At 39.8% G+C, this 22318-nt stretch overlaps 1 protein-coding gene across 1 annotated transcript in view; it reads left to right on the top strand.

The window, feature by feature from the left end:
* The window catches only part of BMPR1A (bone morphogenetic protein receptor type 1A), a 140741-nt gene that overhangs the window by 107718 nt on the left and 10705 nt on the right, over positions 1-22318 (top strand). Inside the window, exons 4-8 of the mRNA XM_041747176.1 lie at positions 3728-3890; positions 5560-5662; positions 10054-10150; positions 10314-10413; positions 21550-21694. Coding sequence (XP_041603110.1) covers positions 3728-3890; positions 5560-5662; positions 10054-10150; positions 10314-10413; positions 21550-21694 — 608 coding nt within the window. The remainder of the gene's footprint in view (positions 1-3727; positions 3891-5559; positions 5663-10053; positions 10151-10313; positions 10414-21549; positions 21695-22318) is intronic.

The raw sequence follows: 22318 nt of genomic DNA, 5'->3' as shown, positions 1-22318 counted from the left end.
CTGCTGTGGGGCCAGATATCACATGTAGATCTGGCAAATTTGGTAGAAGGAGAATGGATGTCTCTTGCATCACTTTTTAATTGGTAAAGATAGATAGGGATCCCTGGGTGGCTTAGCAGTTTGGCGCCCGCCTTTGGCCCAGGGCGTGATCCCGGAGACCCGGGATCAAGTCCCGCATCGGGCTCCCTGTGTGGAGCCTGCTTCTCCCTCCACCTGTGTCTCTGCCTCTCTCTCTGTGTCTCTCATGAATAAATAAATAAAGCCTTTAAAAAAATAATAATAATAATTGGTAAAGATATCTCCCAGGCACCTCTCCTTTCCCACCCCCTGCCCCTCCCCAGCAGACTTCCTTCTAACCTTGTTGGCCAGAATAAATTTATTGTCTTGTGTAAACGGTGGCAAGGGGCATGGAACTGAAGTTGTTGTATTAGACGAAACAGTTGTCTCTACTGAGAGTAGGGCTGTGCATCACATGGAGGCGCAAATACTTATAATAGGGCGTGTGTATGTGTGTGTGTGTGTGTGTGTGTGTGTGTGTGTGTGTGTGACCTGAGGCCTGGCCACTGCGTGGACGCGGCCACTCGTCGGGACTCGGGTACCATGTAGCCCCGGCCGCCGGCTTCCCGAAGGCCTCTCCATGGGCGGCGGTGCCCGGCCCTCGCAGCGTTCGGTGATGAAGGAATAGGAGATGGATGATACAAACTGCCCTTTGGGGCAGCTTGGAGGCCACCTTGAGGGGTCAGCGCTCCGCAGCATGTACACGAAGAACTGTTCCTGACTGCTTCGGACATGCGAAGCTTCGATGTCCCAGTGGTCTCTCCAGCTCTCCTACCTTTTGCCTTCAGATTTCTGCTCTAGACATTCCGCCTTGAGGACGGGGAGTACTTTCTCTGCTTTATACAAAGGAAGCCCATAGATTACTGGGAAAGTAAGAAAAATTATGTAGTCAGCAATAAAAATGTAAAATCATTGATACCAAAAATTGCCACTGATGACAAAGGAGGTGGCATAAATTTGTTCTCTAGTCCCTTGCACGTTTGAGCTATTCATCTTCATATTTATATCTGTATCTGTGGTTCTTTCTGAGTTGTTCTGCTGAGCGTGTGAGCTGGAAATATTTTTGCATGCACCTGTTTTGAAATACGACCTATAGCTTCGGCCCACCCCAAACCTCATCATTTTATGCCTTGTCAGCACAGGGCTCGTGAGTAGAAAGGCATTGGCATATTGTGGGAGCTGACACAAGGCTCATGCGCCTGAGCGTGGTGGAGGTGGGTGCTGTGAGGTGATGTTGGAGAGACACACGGGGCCCGGGTCCTGCTGGCGGTGACACAGGGAAGGAGGTTGCAGTTCACTCTGAGCCCATTTGGAGCCATTAATTGGTTTTAAGCGGAGGAGTGACAGGATCAGATTTATGTTTATAAGATACCTCTGGCTCCTGTGTGGGCAATGGATGGGAGAGGCCACAAACAGGAGGGGGAGGTCAGTGTGCAGATTCCTATCTCGGTGGCATGGCGTGCTGGGCCCGGGGGATAGCAGAGGTGGAAAAAAATGGAAAAACTTGAGATCTGTTTTGGAGATTGAGCCAAAAGATTTGGGGAGGCAGGTTTGAGGAGATACATCAAGACTTCCATTTTGGACAGGTTAATTCTGAGATTACTTCAGCAGCTCAGGGCTGGACGGGAACCCAGGAACCATCGACAAAGAGATGGGTTTAAACCATGGGAATGAGTGCCATCACCTAGCGGGATAGTGCAGAGAGCCTGTTGCTGGGTATTTTGCTCTGCACCCGTGCCTCCGTTTACAGAAATCCTACAACTTTAAGGTTCAGCGTAGATTTCATTGCTTTTGACACCTAGCCTGAGTTTGAGTTACAGGCTCCTTCCTTTGTTTGCCTTTGTATTATCTCACTCTTCACAGTGTGTTCATGTGCTTATTGCATTTCTCCCTTGTCTCCTTCCAAGTTTCTCGAGGACCAGGTCAGTCTCAGCACCCTGCCTGCACATAGCCGGCCTCTCATTAATGTTCTGTTAAAATATTAAGAGGTAATACAAACCCCAGATGCAAACTATTATAATTAGGATTTTTGATTTCCTAAATTCAGATCACGTTTTGGGAAATTATGTGTATTGACCATGATATAACTTTGAATATTCTAGGTATTGGTGATCTTTTAGTGTGATCTTTGTTATTAAATAATATCTTCATTTGTACCCTATTTTATATGTAATTAAGGCCTTTGTTGTACGTTCACTTCATCTATATTTATAACCTCTTGAATTGGGCAGGAATTATTATTTTTAAAAGATTTTATTTATTCATTCATGAGAGACCCAGAGAGAGGCAGAGACACAAGCAGAGGGAGACGCAGGCTCCCTGCGGGGAGCCCGATGTGGGACTCGATCCCGGGACCCCAGGATTATGCCCTGAGCTTCTCCATATTTAAAGTAATGCTTCCTGCGTTCTTACTGAGTAACTGGGGCCTGGAGAAGTGACATGGCTTGTCCATGATCATCCAGAGAACTAACCTGGTAGGAACATTGTAGGACCATCGTAGACCACAATCTAGTTCTCCTCATTTTTAGCCCAGTGGATTTCTTCTGTTCCTGGCCACCCCACCCTTTTGTTAATATTTACAGTTAACATTCCTAACATAAATGAGGTCGTTAAGCGTTATCAATTTAAAGGGTTAAATGAAAATCATTAAAATTCAAAGCATGGAATCGCCAAAACTTAATTAGCAGCACATTCTTTTCCTGTTATCAGTGTGTGTATTTTGTATGTGTGTTACTTTTTCTCTTCAGTAGTTCATCCCATCAGGATGGCTAAATTTAAGTCAAGTCCATGTTACACTTGAACCACTTGTTTAACATTTATAATGAAATGTTGCTTAGGCACAATTCTTTTAATATTTTATACCTGTTTGGCTCTACATTTTATTCCCTGGAGGTCAATCCTACAAGGAACAGGCTAGCCAAGTACAGCCAATTCAGAAGGAGGGAGAAATTACTAAAACATTTTTTTAGTTCTGTTCTGCATTTCAGTCTGAAAGATTCAGTACCAAATATGACAGTATCTGTCATTTGAAGCTACTTGACTCTCATGCAAGAACACAGTTCTATTTTCATAAGCTAACTGCTGCCCTACAGTAACCTTCAGTTTCTGGCAGCATGGGCTGGATTTGAACCAATGACCTTGAGATAAAAGGCACCAGATAATATGATTAGTCCCTTTGCTCTCACAGTTCCCTTACTTAAGCAATTAAAGTCCAAAGCGAGATGCTTAGTAAGTCCACTTCCATGTAGAGGCACAAATAAAGGATTTTTTTTTTTAAGCTGCTCCCACGTCTTGAGCCAAAGAGTCTAAGAACCATAATTTGTGTACTGTTGAATGATTGGAAACAATCTCCGCCTTCCCTGAAATCGCTTCCCATCTCGTATATGTCCTACAAGTTATAGCCATAGTCTACATTTGCCACGTTGTTTGCCTCTGCTGGTGCAAGAGTTGTGACATGGTCCTCTCTGTGTGTCTCACATTACCTGGGACAGTTACTCTGTGCATAAGAGGTTATGATCAGATGTCGAATGAACGAATGAAATGTATTTTTAATTAAGCACAGTAGCTGCCATACTATAATAAGAAAGCCTAGGAACCTCTCTTTGGAAATGGAAATGAAAGAATTAGCTTTCAGCAGTGATTTATTCACAGATTTCGTATTTGAACACAGGGCAGAACCTAGACAGTATGCTCCACGGTACTGGGATGAAATCGGACTCTGACCAGAAAAAATCGGAAAATGGAGTAACCTTAGCACCAGAGGATACCTTGCCTTTTTTGAAGTGCTATTGCTCAGGACACTGCCCGGATGATGCTATTAATAACACATGCATGTGAGTATTTTTTGTAGTCTTCCTTGAAGTTATGAAAATAGTGCATTTGGTGCTATTTTAAAAATTATTTACATTGTCTAAGTTTTTTTTTTCTTTCATTTTATATGGTATCTTTCCAAAGAGCCAAAAAGCTTCTTGTTGTATATATGGGAACATTTAGTACTGTTGCATGATTGATGGTTCTTTTCTTACAGTAACATTATAATATCCTTTTTAAAGGAGGTAAAAGGAATCTGGTATTTGTCTAACATTTTGAGTTTATTTAATAATATTCTTATCATAAAGTTTACTGATACTTACTGTAGAAAATTTAGAGATTACCAAAAATAGAAATTGACCCCAAATCTTATAATTCTGAATTGGCTGAAATATTTTACAGAAAGATAGGAGTTGATATTGTGATATTTAATTAATTTTATGTTACTTTCTTACAAGTGAGCTCCCAATCCAAATCTGGCTTATATGACAATTTTAATTTTCCTACTTAATTTTATGTTAACTATTCAATACATTTATATATGATCGTGTAATTCTATTCCATATTATTTGGGGACATTGAAGAATTGGCTTCCTAGCCAAAAAAATTTCCTGAACAACTCAGTCCCATCAGTTAATTAATTCTGTCCCTGTTATGAAGTAATAGCGTCCCACTTTGTACTTTCCTAATAATTGTATGCTCTTTGAATATCAGCAGATATAAAACAAAAAAGTGTACATGTAAAATATTGAAATTATATGACAGTTGATCATGTTTTAGATTTGTTGTTTGTCCTCTGGTGGTGGTTGAATTTATTGTGAAAGCTGGGGTGATCTGTTAAAGGGAAGTGTTCCGCACCATGTCACCAAGTAATTTCTTGCCAAACTTCTTGTCTGTAGTATAAGCCTGTGATTAGTGGCTTAGTAACCCAGAATAAAACTGAATCATTAATTTTAACAAAATTTTGCCCCAGACTTAGCATTTTTTCCTTACAAAAAAATTAATAATTCTGCAAGAGTCTTTTAAGCAGAAACAATATACTTACTGATATGAATGCTAAGTAGGAGCACCAAAAAAAGTTTTTATTTTTTAAAAAGATTTTATTTATTGATTTATTTGAGAGAGAGAACATGCAAGTGGGAGGAGGGACAGAAGGAGAGGGAACAAGAGTCTAAGTACACTCCCCACTGAACACAGAGCCCAGTGTGGGTCTTGACCCCACAATCCCGAGATCATGACCTCCCTGAGCTGCAACCAAGAGTCAGAGGCTCAACCCACTGAATCACCCAGGCGCCTGAGAGACGCAGCCATTTTTAAGCATATTTTTAAAACATAAAATTGTTTACTCTGTAAAATTTTATGAATCAATTCTCTGTGATCACATGACTGTGATTTACAAAGAGAAGTTACTTAATTCATATTTAGAGAACCCGCTTTAATAGAAATCTTTTTCAAAAAAAAAAATAGAAATCTTTTTCCACCTTGGACCTTTAGGTTTTAGTTGAGGCATGACCTCTTTCATTTGCCTGAGAACCCATAGAATTGTGCCAAAAAATAACATGTGAATGCAGTTGTAGTTCAAAAAACCAGGTACTGAAGGTCATCAGTATCCAGGCACATTCAGACTGAGATTTCATTGGTACTTTCTGATGTGAAGTTACATGTTTTGGTTTTTTGGGTCTTTTCTTTTAGAACTAATGGGCATTGCTTTGCCATCATAGAAGAAGATGACCAGGGAGAAACCACATTAGCTTCAGGGTGTATGAAATATGAAGGATCTGATTTTCAGTGCAAGGTAAGATCTAATTTGGGGCCTATGAAATGAAGAAGGGAGGGGGCCACGTAAAAAGTATTCATCTTCCCAGGAGCAGTGTACTTGATCTGCTCATCAGTGTATGTTCTTGTAAATCAGAGATACTGGACAAAGCTTGGCTCTTACTCCAAGGTAGTAGGATTGCGGTAATTGAGGTTCCAGATTATTTGCCCTACAAAAAAAGTTTTTGATGATCCTGTTTCTAAATTGTCATGACTGCAAAAAAATGTTGTCACAGTATCACCCGTGGCTCATAAAATTGACTGGGAAGACTTTAGGGTGATGGGCAATAACCTTTGTGTCACTGAGACAACTTAGAAATGTTAAGTCCTTGTAAGGAAATCTCAGTGGAGCTATTTTAATAGCAGCAGCAAAGCATCAGAGGGCTGGTCATAAAGAGTTTATGAACATCCCGATGGCTCTTGGATATAAACCTAATCCCTTCAAAATCCTGTATGGTAATTTTGCCCCAGGAATCCTTCCAATGTTTTTGAAAAACAGCTTCAGACAGAACTGTTTGTTCACAGATTTAAGGTTCGACTATTTTAGGAAGTTTATTTCCATTATTAAGAAATTCTCAGGATTGATAGAAACTTTAAAGGTTGTATGTTCCAACTTCTGCTAAAGTTTGGGATCCACACGGCCCCTCTGTACTTCCTCCCCCACATAGACACATGTTGCACCCCATCTGTTTTCTAGGTATGACGCCTCTGGTGACCGGGACTCCTCACCTCCAAAACCACCTCCACATTTCATCTTACGAACAGCCTGACCCGATCTTTAGAAAGCTTTTCCTCCTAATGGCTTACAAATCTCTTCCTGCCCCTTTGGACCACAGAAGACAAATCTAAAGCCTCTTTAATAAGACAGCCCTTTACTGTGTGAAGAAAGCTTTTTAGTGTGTTTCTGTTATCCTGCATTCCTCCCCATACCCCCTAGTGTTTGCCGGGTGAAAATGCTAGTTCACCGTCACCGCAGCTGCTCCGTGTCTGATCAGCTTTAGTTACTCTGGTTTCTCAGTGTAATACACAGAATTGAGTGTATTTTGACCAGAAGGAAAAAAAAAAAACAGAGAATAAGTAGCTCCTTTCCCTTTTTTTCTAAGTACAGCCAAATGTCGTGTTAGATGGTGGAATGTCATAGCGCACTCTTAACCTGTCGAGTTGCCTGTCAGCTGAAATCCCATCTTGCCCTCCCGCCAGCACTCAGCCATGTCTCTCCAATTCTTTATTGGTTCTTTAGGTTTCTTGATGCAAATAGGAGGATGGGAATGGAATGAGTTCTGTTAAACAGTTGTCACATACTTGCCTATGTTAGATGTTATCATGTTAGAATTAGTCCTTGCTGTAATTTGTCAGGATTGGGGGGATGCTAATTTGATTATTTCTCCCAGTTTCATGTCATTTGACGTTTATCAGCCACACATTATGTACATTTTTTTAAACACTAAAAATATTGAAGAAAGAACTCTGGTTAGAGCACCAAGCTCAGCAGTAAAACCAGCATCCTGCAAGCCCCCTAAACTTAGGTGCATTGCAAATTGAATTCACTAATATAAGTTAGTTGTTAAACTTCTCAGGCTGTATTCAAATCCAAATACTGCTGCTTACTAGCTGCAGAACTTTGGGGCAAGGAAATTTTCTTTTTTATTTATTTTATTTTATTTTATTTTATTTTAAGATTTTATTTATTCATGAGATATACAGAGAGAGAGAGGCAGAGACACAGGCAGAGGGAGAAGCAGGCTCCATGCAGGGAGCCCGATGTGGGACTCGATCCTGGGTCTCCAGGATCATGCCCTGGGCCAAAGGCAGGCGCTAAACTGCTGCGCCACCCAGAGATCCCTGAAATTTTCTTTTTTAGAGTTGTTTTCTCTTTTGTAAAGAGGTTGCAAGGATCAAACGATATAACAAATATGTGAAGAGTTTAGCACACAGGGCTTAGTAAACATTAGCTTTTACCGTGTTGGTGATAAAACTGGTCTGTCCTTAAGGTGATTATGTGCATCCCTAGGTTCACACAGACTGTTACACAAGAGTCATATAGGCACGTGAATAGTTTAGGGGAATTGCTTTTCAGAGCCTGAGTCCTGTCGCTTACTCTTGGGCCGCCTGAGAACAGGGCTCCCCAGGCAGCTTCTGTTCCCTTCTCCCTTAGCACAGTCGCCCTTCTCCTGGTTTAGAGATCAAAGGCCTGGGACCGAAAACCTCATTTCCAAACAGTGTTGTAATTCAAATCTAAGTCCCTAAGCTCACATAACTTGGACAAGTCATACAAGTGGACATGAGTGGAGGATGGACGTGGGGGGTGCAGGGACAGGAAGGATCCTTCCCTCAGCTTGGTCATCTGCTCTTTGCCTACCCAGACCTGTAGTTAACCCATCTAAGAAAGGTGAGAGCTGAGGCTCATGTTGCTTTTCTTGGTGAAGCCACATGGACTCTTCCAGGAGTTCATAAGCATTTGGGGCTTATTCTAGAATCCCCACTAGGATCATGTCACATTCACTAGAGGAGGAATAATTAATTATTGAATATTTACTGTTTGCATGTAATAAACTAGATACTTGGGACATGCTACCTCATTTTCTCTCAGTTACTCTATAAGGCAGGGATTTTTGTCCTTCATTTTGCAGCACACGAAAGGAAAGCCCAGAGAGAAGTTCATTGTTCACAAAATTAGTGGCAAAGCTAGGATTTAATAGGCTTTTTGATTCCAGAACCCTTGCTTTTTCCATACAACCACGCTGCCTCCGAACTATAGTTGGGAAAGTGCTTTATCTTTTAAAAAAAGAAATAGTGTCCCATTTAGCTCTTCAGTGTCCAACACTGGCCCTTCCTGAACTCTTCCTGGCGCTCCTGCCTTCCAGCCCTCTCCCAGGTGCTCTTCTCTTGCTGGGGTCTGATCACCCGGCCTCGGCTTCAAGGGCAGGCACTCGTGCAGAATACAGAAGCCCTGGAGGATCTCTTCCTGCATCTGCAAGAGCGGCTCCCACCACATGGTGCTGATCTTTGTCTTCTGTCACCTGCTGTTTTGTCAGTAACACGTCCATTGCTTGGTGGCCTTTCTTCTAGCACTGCCAGAGAAACTCTTTCTTGGTTTTTCTTTACATTTTCTCTTCTGCAGGACTAAGCTCATTTGGATCGTTAGCCCTCCTGCAACTGTTCTTGGATGCTTCATAGTCCCTGTATTCATCTTCGGTTATAGACTTCATTCTATCCTTCTTCCTGTAAATGTTCTCTATCTGGGATTATTTGAGAGTCATCTGTATAACTCCTAACAGATCTTTCCTTTCTTTCTTTTTTTTAATGATCAATTAAAAGTAATAATTGTTTTAATGTTAAAAATTCCATTAAAGTGTAAACTTGGTGCTTTTAGAAGTTTCCAAATATTCTTAACCCATCTTCCCTGTTGGAATCTCAAGTCAGTCATGGACTCCTATTTACCTTTTTAAAGTTACGCTTCATCATACTGAAATTTTTCCTTTCTGGCCATCTGATATTTAAGAATAACATGGCCAATTTCTGCTTATATTGTTGCTACTTTTATAATGACAAGCAGTTCCTTTCTGTTACTATTTTGGTCCAGAATGGCAGCTTTCCCAGGCAGTGCTTAAATGTCAGCATTCAGGTTAATAACTTGTCCAGTACTGTACCAATCAAGTAAAACTTCACACATAATTGTTGATGTCTGTTCTCATGACTACAGTCTTTTCCTGTGCTCATTTTCTGACCTATTGGGGATGCATCTCATATCTGGTGGGTGGACTCTATGAAACTCAGGAATATGGCTTCTATATTTTGTCTTTGTTCTCTCCACATCTGCTTTAACTGGCTTCTACATGAGGCTCATTAGTTTCAGCGTAGTTGTTTTAAGAAGACAATATCTTCTCTCTCTACTTGACTGCCTTTCCTGGCATCTCCTTTCTTTAAACTGGGACACCCTCCACTTAAGTAGTCTCAGTACTGCCTGCCATGAGATCCTGTATGCTCTCCTTGTTTGTCATTGTGATTAAACGTCTTACCCGTGTTTTTAAGGAAAAGATCCCATGACTTACATTTTTACTAAAAACAAATGAATAGTAATATATTAAGATATGCCAAAGTTTTGGTGAAAAATACTTTTGAACTTTTGTTTGTAATTTAGTTATAGTCCAGTGTTCCAACACACCATCCATATACATGTTTTCCTTAGGAAAAATCATTTCACAGTCTTCACTGAGCACAAATTCTAATTTTTCAATTTTTTTTATACATAAAATTTGGAGGTCCTATTCTCTCAACTGAATTAAAATTGTATTTGTGAATATTTTTAAAAACTCATTATCAACTTAAACTGTCAAGCCATTTTTAATTTTATCAATACTCTTCCTCTAGGATTCACCAAAAGCCCAGCTACGCCGGACGATAGAATGTTGTCGGACCAATTTATGTAACCAGTATTTACAACCTACACTGCCCCCTGTTGTTATAGGTAGGTTAGCCAAGAAGAATGTGATCGTGATTTTCAGTGAAATATTTTCTCTGGTTTTAATAACAAGCAGGGTTTTTAGAATTTAATACTAAAAATTCTTTTTCCCTTTTAATATGTAAAAGAAAGATAATATGTATACTTCATTGTTTACTTCCCTTGTCAGGTCCATTTTTTGATGGCAGCATTCGATGGCTGGTCGTGCTCATTTCTATGGCTGTCTGCATAATTGCTATGATCATCTTCTCCAGCTGCTTTTGTTACAAGTAAGATAATTATTTTGATAAAAAAAAGATAATTATTTTGATACAAAATATTTTGTTGAATATTAGATATGAGCAGTTGCTCTTTAAAAGCCAGTATGCAGCAATTACTGACCGCTGAATGCAATTCAGACACCATTAACTTGTATTCTCTGGTTCTGTCTCCTTTAACTAACTAGATTATAATCTTCTTTTTTTTTTTAAGATTGTATTTATTTAAGAGAGAGAGAGCACAAGCGGAGGGGAGGGGCAGAGGAAGAGGGGGAAGTAGACTCCCCACTGAGCAGGGAGCCTGACATAAGGCTCTATCCTAGGACCAGGGATCATAACCTGAGCAAGAGGCAGACACTTAACCACTGAGCCACCCAGGTGCCCCTAGATTATATTTTTCTTAATGGAAAAGAGGACCTTCCTACTAATCAGTTAATTGAACCCAACTCTATACTTCTTGTTTTTGTTCATGAGTATTTCTGATTTTTCTTATTTATAGCATATTGAACTTCTTATATCTGAATATTGAACATCTGTCCCAAGAAGCCAACCACATTATCATTCTTTAGTTATTTGGGGCTTCAGAACTGTTTGTGTTTAATCATGATTTCAGAAGACATTTGCCAAAAGAAAACAATAATTAGAGAAGGGGATAAACTTCAGTAATAAAGCATTGTCTTAATGGCGTACGAATAGACTGAGAGATCAGTAAAACAGGTTACTAGACCCATAAATAGATCCAAGTATATAAAGAAATTTAGGGGATGCCTGGGTGGCTCAGTGGTTGAATGTCTGCCTTTGGCTTGGGGTGTGAGCCCGGAGTCCTGGGATCCAGTCCTGCATCGGGCTCCCTGCAGGGATCCTGGTTCTCCCGCCTGTGTCTCTGCCTCTCTCTCTGTGTGTCTCTCATGAGTAAATTTAAAAAAAAAAAAAATCTTAAAAAAAAAAAGAAATTTAGTATATGGAAAGGTAACATTTCAGATCACTGGGGAAAAGACGGATGATTCGATAAATGGATTTGGTAGTAGATAACTATATAGAAAAAGTAAAGTTTTCTTTAAAAAAAAAAAAAGATGAAGTTTCATCAGTTACCTACGTTGTAATACATTTTACCTATATTGGAGCTTGACATGTAAAATGAAGTGATTAAAGCACTGGAACAAACCATGGAAGATTTTTTTTTAAAAAATCCCTGGGTGTGGAAGCCCTTTCTGAGTCTGACACAAAACTGGGAAGCCAAAAAAAAAAAAGCCACACCCAAGAAAACAAAACAATAAAATAAAATAAAGTAATTGTGTCAGCTACATAGAAATAAAACTTTACCATGTAGCAGAAACCACCATAACAAAATACAAACAGTGAAACATATCAGCATCTTGTATTAGAGAAAGCTGATTTCTCAAATATGGAGAGCTTTTTTTAAATCAAGAAGAAAAAGACCTAGCAGTTTAGAGGGAAAATAGTCCTGCTCCCCCCAAAAATGAACACATACTTACCTAAAAGGAAATACAACTCTTGAAAGAAAATTTATAAGATGACTCAAGAATACTCACAATATGGAAAATATAAATTAAAACATATTGAAATGTTTTTCACTTGTTAAACTGGCAAAGGTTCTTAGATAAAGAGGCAGGTTGTGCATACTTACTTTTGCTGCCTCCAGTAAAAACTCAATAAGGAGTTTTTAACTTTTTTGTCCAACTAGGACAAGGACAACAGGAGATAACAGCAAAAAACTTTGGAACTTGTGAAGCTTTTGGATGAGTAGCAAGTGACTTTGCAGACCTAGAAATTCAGACTCCTAGGCTGAATTTTGAGAAAGTAAAAAAGCAACCAGTTTATATCATAGAATTCTCCAAGAAGCTCAAGAATTGGCGGTACCAGTTATCTCTGGAAGTAGAGTTGAGAGTGGCAGTAAAACCAAGAGGTTGCTTGAAAGTCTGCAGTTAGAAAGTCGGATGCTGTGTTAGTTATGCAATGCTGCATTAAGAAATCATTCCCAAACATAGTGGCTGAAAACAGCAATTATCACCTCTCACTGTGGGTCAGAAATTCAGGAGTAACTGATGGGGTGTCAGAACCTTTCCTGACATCCAGCCAGACGTAGCAAGAGGCTGTGCTCGTCTGCAGGCTTGGCTGGAGCTCGTAGCTCACCTTCCCAGATAAAGGTCGCTCACTTCTGAGGCTCACAGGTTGGTGGGAAACTGTAGTTCTATGACGTGAGCCTCTGCAGAGCTGCCTGAGTGACAGTCCTTGCAGCATGAAGCCTGGCTTTTTCCTCCTAGATTGAGTGATCCAAGAGATCAAGGTGGAGACTGCAAAGCCATTTACAATCTAGACTCAGAGGTCCCCATTGCTCCTGCCTCATTCTCCTGGTCACGCAGGTCAGCCATACCATATGATGGAACGGAACCAAATAAAGACGTGCATATCAGGAGGCGAGGTTCATTATAAGGCCAGTACCACAGAGGCTGAGATTCCTTACTCCTTTTCTTCTGTACCATCTCTCTGACAGAAGGCTAGAAGTGTATCTTCTGGAAAGAACAAAGATTCTTAGGGTGTGGTATTACAGTGAAAACATGGAGGTCAAGCGACCATCTGCTTACCAATTGGTGGGCCCCTCAACTATCCTAGAACCCCGCCAGCTGGGCTTGTTCAAAATACAGATAGGAAGAATCTTCCAGGGGAAATCCATCTAGCCCAAGAGAAAAGACCTAGACATACTGGCCCCAGTGTGCGCAGTAGGATGGCCCAGGCAGTTATCTTACGGTGAAGCCTACAATCAGTAAACCCTACTCACATACTAATAGTGCTGGTCAGGCATTGAAGGATACTAATCCCTAAAAATTAGGAGACAAATGAAGTGAGCTTTATGATGGACCACCTTATGCCTGGAGAGAGTTTCTAGCTGTAGAACACAGGAGGAACTCAGGTGTAGCCCACAGGACTCTGACTCCAAGACATGTGGTTGAGTCTGGGCAGGAATAGCAGCCGTAGTTCACAGGACAGGGTACTGGAGAGGAAAGTGCTTCACGGGAAGGAGGGCTGGATACCTGCAGAAGGTTCCTATCAATCAAGCTGAATCTTAATCAGCACATACAAGTGAGGAAGCTACCCAAGGCTGGGAAAGGGTGCCTGAAGAGATTGGAGAAAACAGTGTTTGATGCTCACACAAGCCTGGGAATAGTGTCTGTTCCCACCAGCTGTGGGACTTGAAAACCTCATAATTCACAGGGCTTTGGTGAGAGTACTCAGAAGGGTCTTGCTTCAGTCTGGGGAATAATTAGCCCTAGGCTAAACAGGACACTGGTCCCACCTTAGAAGGACTGTCCTGTTTCCAGATAGCTGCATCCTACAACAAAATTCAAGAATATTTAGAGAAATACAAAAATATTCAGCGCCCAACAAGGTAAAATTCACAATGTCTGCCATCCAATCAATAACCACCAGGCAGGCGTGCAGAAATACAGCCAAAAGAATCAATAATGAGGAATCAAAAACACCAACCCAGAATTGATCTAGAATTTAGAATGAGCTGACAGGGCATTAAAATAATTCTTTAACTGTATTTTATATTTTCAAAAAAGTGAAACAGAAAAAAAAAAGTGAAACAGAGACATGGAAGATACAAAAAAGACCCAAATCAAACTCCAGGCAATGAAATCTGTATTATCTGAGATGAAATGTAAACTGGATGAGATTAATGGCAGTTCGGTACTGTAGAGGAAAATAGGAGGAGGAGTGAAGACATTGCAATAGACACTAAATAAACTAAGCCATTGAAAATAAATGAGTTGAGTACCAGTGAGCTGTGGAACTTCAAGCCTGGGATGTGTGTGTGTGTGTGTGTGTGTGTGTGTTGAATAGTATAGGGTTTGGGGACCCCAACCCCTGTGCAGTCAAAAATCTGTGTAGAACTGACTCCCTAAAAACTTACCTATGAATAGCCTACCATTGATTGGAAGCCTTGTCAATAATATAAACACTTGATTAACACATATTTTTTGTGTGGTGTGTACTGTACGCTATATTCTTAAAATAGACTAAGCTCTTAGAGAAAAGAAAATATATTAAGAAAATAATGAGGAAAAGAAAATACATTTATGGTATTATGCTGTATTGAAAAAATCTGCATATAAATAGACCTGTGCGGTTCAAACCCATGTTGTTTAAGGGTCAGCCCTATATATATAATTGGAGTTCCCAAAGGAGAGGAGAGAGAGCAAAATATTTTTTTAAATAATGACCAAATTTTTTTCCTGATTTAATTGAATTGTAAACCCATAGAACCAAAGTACAAGAAACACAAACAAAATGACACCAAGGTCCATCATTATCAGATTGCTCAAAACCAGTGATAAAGAAAAATATCTTAAATGTGACCAGAGAAGAAAGGCAGATTAAGTATAGAGGAAGAGAGGTAAAGATGATAGCCGACTTTTCAGGAAAAACCATGCTTAGAGCAGAGCAGCATGTTAAAGTATTCAAGGAAGGGGGCTTCTGGGGGGCTCAGTCGGCTAAGGGACTGACTCTTGATTTGGCTCAGGTCATGATCTCGGGGTACTGGGATCGAGCTTCCCGGCAGGCTCCGTGCAGGGGGCGGGGAGGGGGTAGGGTGGAGGATGGTGGTGGTGGTCATGATTCTCTCACCCTCTGCCCCTGCCCCCACTCGCTCTCTCAGATAAATAAATAATTTTTTAAAATTATTTAAATAAAGTACTCCGGGGGAGTGGATCCTTGGGTGGCTCAGCGGTTTAGCGCCTGCCTTCAGCCCAGGGTGTGATCCTGGAGTCCTGGGATCGAGTCCCACATCGGGCTTCCTGCATGGAGCCTGCTTCTCCCTCTGCCTCTCTCTCTGTCTCTCTGTGTCTCTATGAATAAATAAATAAAATATTTTTAAAAATTAAAAATAAAAATAATAAATTACTCCAGGAAAGAAAGTCATGAACCTAGAATTCTCTATGCAGAGCAAATAATTTTCAAAAATGAAGAACTAAAGACTTTCACACATACAGAAGCTTGAAAGACCTCATCAGCAGCAGATCTGCACCACAAAGTATGTTTAAGGACACTCTTCAGGTAGAGAGAAAATTATGCCAGGTGGAAGCACAAAGTCACACAAAAGTGTGAAGAGCACTGGCAGCGGAGGTCAAGGTATTAACCCTGACACAAGCTAACAGTGAGGAAGGATTAACAAAAAGGACCAGGGTGGGCAGCCCGGGTGGCTCAGCGGTTTGATACCTGCCTTTGGCCCTTGGCATGATCCTGGAGACCTGGGATTGAGTCCCACATCGGGCTCCCTGCATGGAGCCTGCTTCTCCCTCTGCCTGTGTCTCTGCCTCTCTCTCTCTGTATGTGTCTCTCATGAATAAATAAACACAATCTGTTTAAAAAAAAAAAAAAACAACACAGATACTGCCAACTGTTCATTTCATTTTAAACTAAAACTACAGAGAACCACATGACTGCCAATTTATTTAGCTTTTGAATTTTATGTACTAGTTTTATTGACTTAAAGACTCAGTTGATCAGCTTTACAAAATTAGCAATTTGGGCTATTTTAGAACTTGACTTTAAAGTTCTACAGCAGCTACTATCTACAGCAACCCTAAAAGGGTAAGATGAATGTTAAAGAGGGATATATATTTCGACTTGGTAGGGTTAGTCTCTTTTATGTATCTCATTAATATTTTGCTTTACTTTTATTCTGATGACTGTTTTCTTCTAGTCTGGATAAATTTGCAAATTTATTCTTTTTGAATCTGATTTATATTCATGATAACATGGCCCTCAACATCAGTACCTTCTCCAAAACCTCCTCTCTGGCCTCCCTTCACTCTAGATTAGTGATCAATTCTGTACCTTTTTGCTGGTTCCCGGTACTTTCCTCTGACATGGAATTTCTGAACTCTTTTGTAAGTGATTTCTTTGGCATTTAAAAAAATCGTTAGATCGCATGATCTACGCACGCCCCCCCCAAGCATTTACCACTTTCATCTTAGTTAATTTACATTTGTAGTCATTTGTTGACTTACTCATAATCATTTGCCTAAAAGTCTGTCTCTCCCATTGGACAGGAATCTCAATGGTAGCAGAGATTACTTGTCCATTAATATTGATGATGGCCAGCTGATAAATTACCACTGTTCTCTTGAATTAATTAGAATAAACATTGTGAATTGGTGCGTCCCTCAGGCTTGGCGTACAGATACTCATTAAATTTTGTTGTTGTTTACCAACCTCCCCTTGGCCCAGAATATCTGCTTGCAAAACAGAATCACAGATTGATTTACCAGACATAAAACTTACTTCTGGATTTTTTTAATTGGTCCATCATCCCATTGTTAGGGGACTCCCAGTCCCACAGTAGTTAAATATAAGAAATAGATGATTTTAAAATTAAAGCAATAGTAGCAAAAAATGTTGCCAAATAATGATTCATTTGATAACAAAAATAAACTTTTATTGTACATCTTTTAAAAAGATCTGCCAGTTTGCTTTAAAGAGATTGAAAACAGGGACTCCTGGTGGCTCAGTGGTTGAGCGCCTGCCGTTGGCCTGGAGGGTGATCCTGGAGACCTGGGATCAAGTCCCATGTTGGGCTCCCTGCATAGAGCCTGCTTCTTCCTCTGCCTGTGTCTCTGCCTCTCTCTCTGTGTCTCATGAATAAATAAATAAAATCTTTAAAAAAAGAGATTGAAAATAAAAAATGTATTTTATATTCATATTTATTTTTGCCATTTTCATCACTATCCATTTTTCCCAAGTTTTCATTCTTTATATTCCTTCTGCCTGAGAACTTCCTTTAACTCAATTTCTCGGAGTACAGGCTTACCGGCTATAAGTTTTCTCAGCTTTAGTTTGTTTGAAAACCTTTGCCTTCATTTTCCAAAGGTATTTTCACTAGATATGGAATTCTGGGTTGACTTTTTTTCTTTAGAAATGTCACTTCAGGGATCCCTGGGTGGCGCAGCGGTTTAGCGCCTGCCTTTGGCCCAGAGCGCGATCCTGGAGACCCGGGATCGAATCCCACGTCGGGCTCCCGGTGCATGGAGCCTGCTTCTCTCTCTGCCTATGTCTCTTCCTCAATCTCTCTCTCTCTCTCTCTCTCTCTCTCTCTCTCTCTCTCTCTGTGTGTGTGTGTGTGTGTGTGTGTGACTATCATAAATAAATAAAAATTAAAAAAAAAAGAAATGTCACTTCATTGTCTTTTGATTTGCACAACTTCTTTCATCGGTGAATCTTTCCCTAGTGGGGGCAAGGGAAGTGTTTCCTACACATGACCCAGAGGCACAGAGATCTGCTTCTGCTTTTTAACTCAGAAGTAATGGACCTTTGCCCATGGCCTGGAGGGTGAGAGGGTTTGTAGGAAAGAAAAAGATCATGACATACAGTGAGATCCACGTGTGGATAGAGTTTACATAGTCAGAATAATGCAGACTCTAAATATTGATCTAAACAAATACCTTGTTAAGAGGATGTGAAGACAATATTTCTGTTTGGGGAAGGGGCAGGGATATTAAATGATGAGTTAAAATTGCTATCTTCCATGATGTGAAGACAATAGTTAAAGCTTAAGATTGAAAACCTGAAAATGTCAACCTAAGCACGTTATTTAGAAATAATGAGGTTATCAGCTGGGGCACCTGGCTGGCTCAGTGAGAAGAACACGCGACTCTTGATCTCTGGGTTGTGAGTTCGAGCCCCACGTTGGGCATAGAGATTACTAAAAAAATAAAATCTTCAAAGGAACAAGGAAACTTGTTTAACAGCCTTAAATCAGATTACAGGGGTTGAAAGTGTTCAGTTCTAAGAAATGCAAAATAGATAAGGAGGAGAGGTGGGACCTGCTGTTTTGTTACTAAGCCACGAGGAACATTATACTTTTTGAAAAAAGAATATAGAGCTTGGATAAAATTAAAAACAAAGTTCTAAAAGTGTTATAACACAAGGGTGTGGGTGAGAGTGGGGGGAAGATGGGCTGTCCTACAATGGTGGAAGGTTTGTGAGTGGTATAACCTTTAAGGAGACCAGTAGAGCATTACATCAAAATTCCAAATTCAATTCTAACTTCTAGCAATTTGTATACAGATATGCCCGAAACTGTTTTCATTTCAGCCTTGTATGAAGTAAGACTAGAAACAATGTAAACGTTACTGGTGAAGGAATAGTTAACGGCCATACAATGGAATACTGTTCAGCCATGAAAGGAAAAAGGAGGCTTTTTATGGACTATTGTGGAATAACCACCCAGATGTATTGCTAAGTGAAAAAGCAAGATGCAGGACAGTGTGTATGGTTTACTACTATTTCTGGAAGGTGGGGGGGAGAAAAAAGCAGAGGAGGTGAACAACAATGTATATATTTTAATCTAAATAGACATAAATGCTTTCTTGAAGGTTACTAGAGAGAGTTCCAGTTCTCCTTGTTGGTGTAGGGATGGGGCAGGAGGAAATTTTTCACTGCACATCCTTTTGTGCCTTTTGAATTTTATTTTATTTTATTTTATTTTTAATTTTTATTTATTTATGATAGTCACACACAGAGAGAGAGGCAGAGACACAGGCAGAGGGAGAAGCAGGCTCCATGCACCGGAAGCCCAATGTGGGACTCGATCCCGGGTCTCCAGGATCACGCCCTGGGCCAAAGGCAGGTGCCAAACCGCTGCGCCACCCAGGGATCCCTGCCTTTTGAATTTTAAACCATTTGAGTCAATTACCCATATGAAGTTTTAAAAGTAAAATTCAAAAATAGATAAGTATATTGGGCTGTCCACAGAGAAAACAAATCTGACTTGATGTTTTCTATAATTTCCATCCTTTACTCTAAATGCCAAATGGATTAAAGGGCTAAATGAGAGAATCAAAATTTTAACACCTTTAAAATGTGCTAATGACATTAGGGTTGAGAGGACAGTCTTCAAGCACAAAAGTGTGTGTCAAAAAGGGAGGACATTGATGTTTAATTCAACAACATTAAAATTAAAAACTAATGTAAAACACTATAAGTGGAACAACAGGATACTGACAGATGGAGGGAAAACTCTTAACAGCATAATTATCAAAGGTTTAGCATCCAGATTATATAAGGAACTCCTAATGAATCAATGAAGAAAAAAGATAAAACATCCTTGTTGAATAGCATGAACAGGCACGTCACAGAATAGGCAAAAAATACAAGGGGTAGGGATCCCTGGGTGGCGCAGCGGTTTGGCGCCTGCCTTTGGCCCAGGGCGCGATCCTGGAGACCCGGGATCGAATCCCACATCAGGCTCCCGCTGCATGGAGCCTGCTTCTCCCTCCGCCTGTGTCTCTGCCTCTTTCTCTCTCTCTGTGACTATCATAAATAAATAAAAAATTTAAAAAAAAAAAAAATACAAGGGGCAGTTTACGGAAAAAAAAAAATGAGCTATAGGAAAAAATATGAACTTCCTCAGAAGTCAGGGGAAAATGAGTCTATTTCATGTCCATCAGGTTGATAACAGCCTAAAAATGTGCCAGTTACAAGTTTGCACTAGAATACGGAGAAAGGCACATTTAATATTATAATATTTTGTGATGTATTACAAAGTATAATAATATATAAATATTTTATAGTGTAATATTATTACTAATATTATTATACTTTATAAATTTATTACATTTTGGAGAGGAATTTAGTGATATCACTAAAATTGAAAGTGTTTGTACCTTCAGGAAATTCTTACACTTCTGCACAAGAGGCTGGCACACAAATATTTTTTGCATTACTATTTGTACTAACAGACTTTTGGAATTATCAAATAGCTCATTTGGTAAATTCCTAACAAGAACCCTAGGTATCATTTAAATCATTTCCTTGACAGAAAGTAGTGACTGAGGCTGTGGCTCCCAGACCCAGAGTCACTACTTGGTGGTGTCTAACTTGGGACAAATCATGGACCTCTGGGCATGGTTTCCTCATCTGTAGAATAGGAGCAATAGTATTCACCTCTTAGGAGTTGTATAAAGATGCAGTGAGTCATAGAACAATGTCTGACCCACTCTGCATCCATAAATATGAACTATTGTTTGTAAACATGTATGGGCCTGGGTAAATACATAAAGCGTATGGAAGATTTTTTCAAGCAAGATGTCAAGTAATAACACAACTTACGTTATTTGTGTCCACTTGTATCCAGAGAAACAGTGTTGTTTATGAATATAGACATCGTGGTAGAAGGATGAACAAATAGGAAGGATATAACCACCTTTCAGGATAGTGTTTCTTTCTGAGGAGTAAAGGAAGGAAATGGAATTATCAGGGAAATGACAGGAGCTTCAGATATTTCAAACATTTATTTATTTAAAATAAACATGTCTTTAAGTGGCCTACATGTGGGTGGCAGTTAAATCTCTACCTTGTATGTTTGAAATATTTCATAATTTAAAATTGTAAAAACTTCAGACCTGTCAGAGTGAGTTCAGAGAACTTGTTTGATTTCTTTTGCATGAAATTCTTTTCCCTTTTTAAAAAGGGAACTATATTCATTGTTAATTTTGATACAATTCAAAATACAAATTCCAATGGAAATGAGTACTCCAACATCCCTGGAAATAGCTGTTATTTATAACTTGTTATATATCTCCTCTGATTTTTTTTTTAAGATTTTATGTATTTATTCATGAGAGACCCACAGAAAGAGAGAGAGAGATGCAGAGACACAGTCAGAGGGAGAAGCAGGCTCCATGCAGGGAGCCCGACATGGGACTCGATTTTGGTCTCCAGGATCACGCCCTGGGCCGAAGGTAGCTCTAAACCACTGAGCCACCCAGGGATCCCCTCCTCTGATCTTTTTAGGCGTATGTAGATAGAAAGATATATATATAATTTTTTTAATTTATTAGTTAGAATCACACTCTACATGCTGTTTTTTAATCTGTTTTTTTTTTTTTTCACTCACCAATGCACCGTGGACATCTTTCCATTTTAACATGTACATAGAACTCTACCTCATAAACTCTATTTTTGGACATTATTTTAATAGAGGAGCTATTATCCTATAAGACTAATTTGGATGTGATCCTGTCTGAAGGAAAGATGATGGTAACAACCTCAAGATTTTTCTTATCCTAGAATTTTATAGTTTTTGGAATGTTAATGTAGGCTATTTTCTTCTTTTTTTAAAAGACATTATTGTAAGAGCATCTCAAGCAGACGTCGTTACAATCGTGATTTGGAACAAGATGAAGCATTTATTCCAGTTGGAGAATCATTAAAAGACCTCATTGACCAGTCACAGAGCTCTGGTAGTGGATCCGGACTACCTTTATTGGTAAGATAAAATGCCATACAAACATGAATGGTTTACTGGTGCAGAATGTGTCCTTAGATGATGGTAGATAGCGTAACTGTTACAGATTAGGGAACATTACTAGATACATTTTTTCCTTCTTATTTAGAAAGATGGCTGCAGTCATGAAAGGAGAAATCAGTTAAAAATAAGAAATATGAAACAAAAGAAATAGAATAGACAGTAGTAAGAAGAGCCATAGGCAAAGTTAGGAAAGAAAATGTGATCATGAAGTGCTGTGTCAGTGCTAGAGTTAGCTCCCAAGTTTTGCTTTTAACAGCCAACCTGAAGAGGAATCTGGTATAACTTCCTTGCAGCTAAGGTTACACTCATTGGTTGGGAGAAGTATAACTATTTCAACTTAACATATACTAGATACCCAGACATATTTTTAGTTGTTTGGTTGCACTGATTTAAAGTAAATCCATTGGGATCCCTGGGTGGCTCAGGGGGTTAAGCGGCTGCCTTTGGCCCAGGGCATGATCCTGAGGTCCCGGGATCGAGTCCCGCATCAGGCTCCCTGCATGGAGCCTGCTTCTCCCTCTGCCTGTGTCTCTGCCTGTATCTCTCTCTCTGTGTCTCTCATGAATAAATAAATAAAACCTT

This window comes from Vulpes lagopus, chromosome 3 (assembly GCF_018345385.1).
Source record: "Vulpes lagopus strain Blue_001 chromosome 3, ASM1834538v1, whole genome shotgun sequence".
NCBI lineage: Eukaryota > Metazoa > Chordata > Mammalia > Carnivora > Canidae > Vulpes > Vulpes lagopus.
This window is presented reverse-complemented; position numbering and strand designations above follow the sequence as displayed.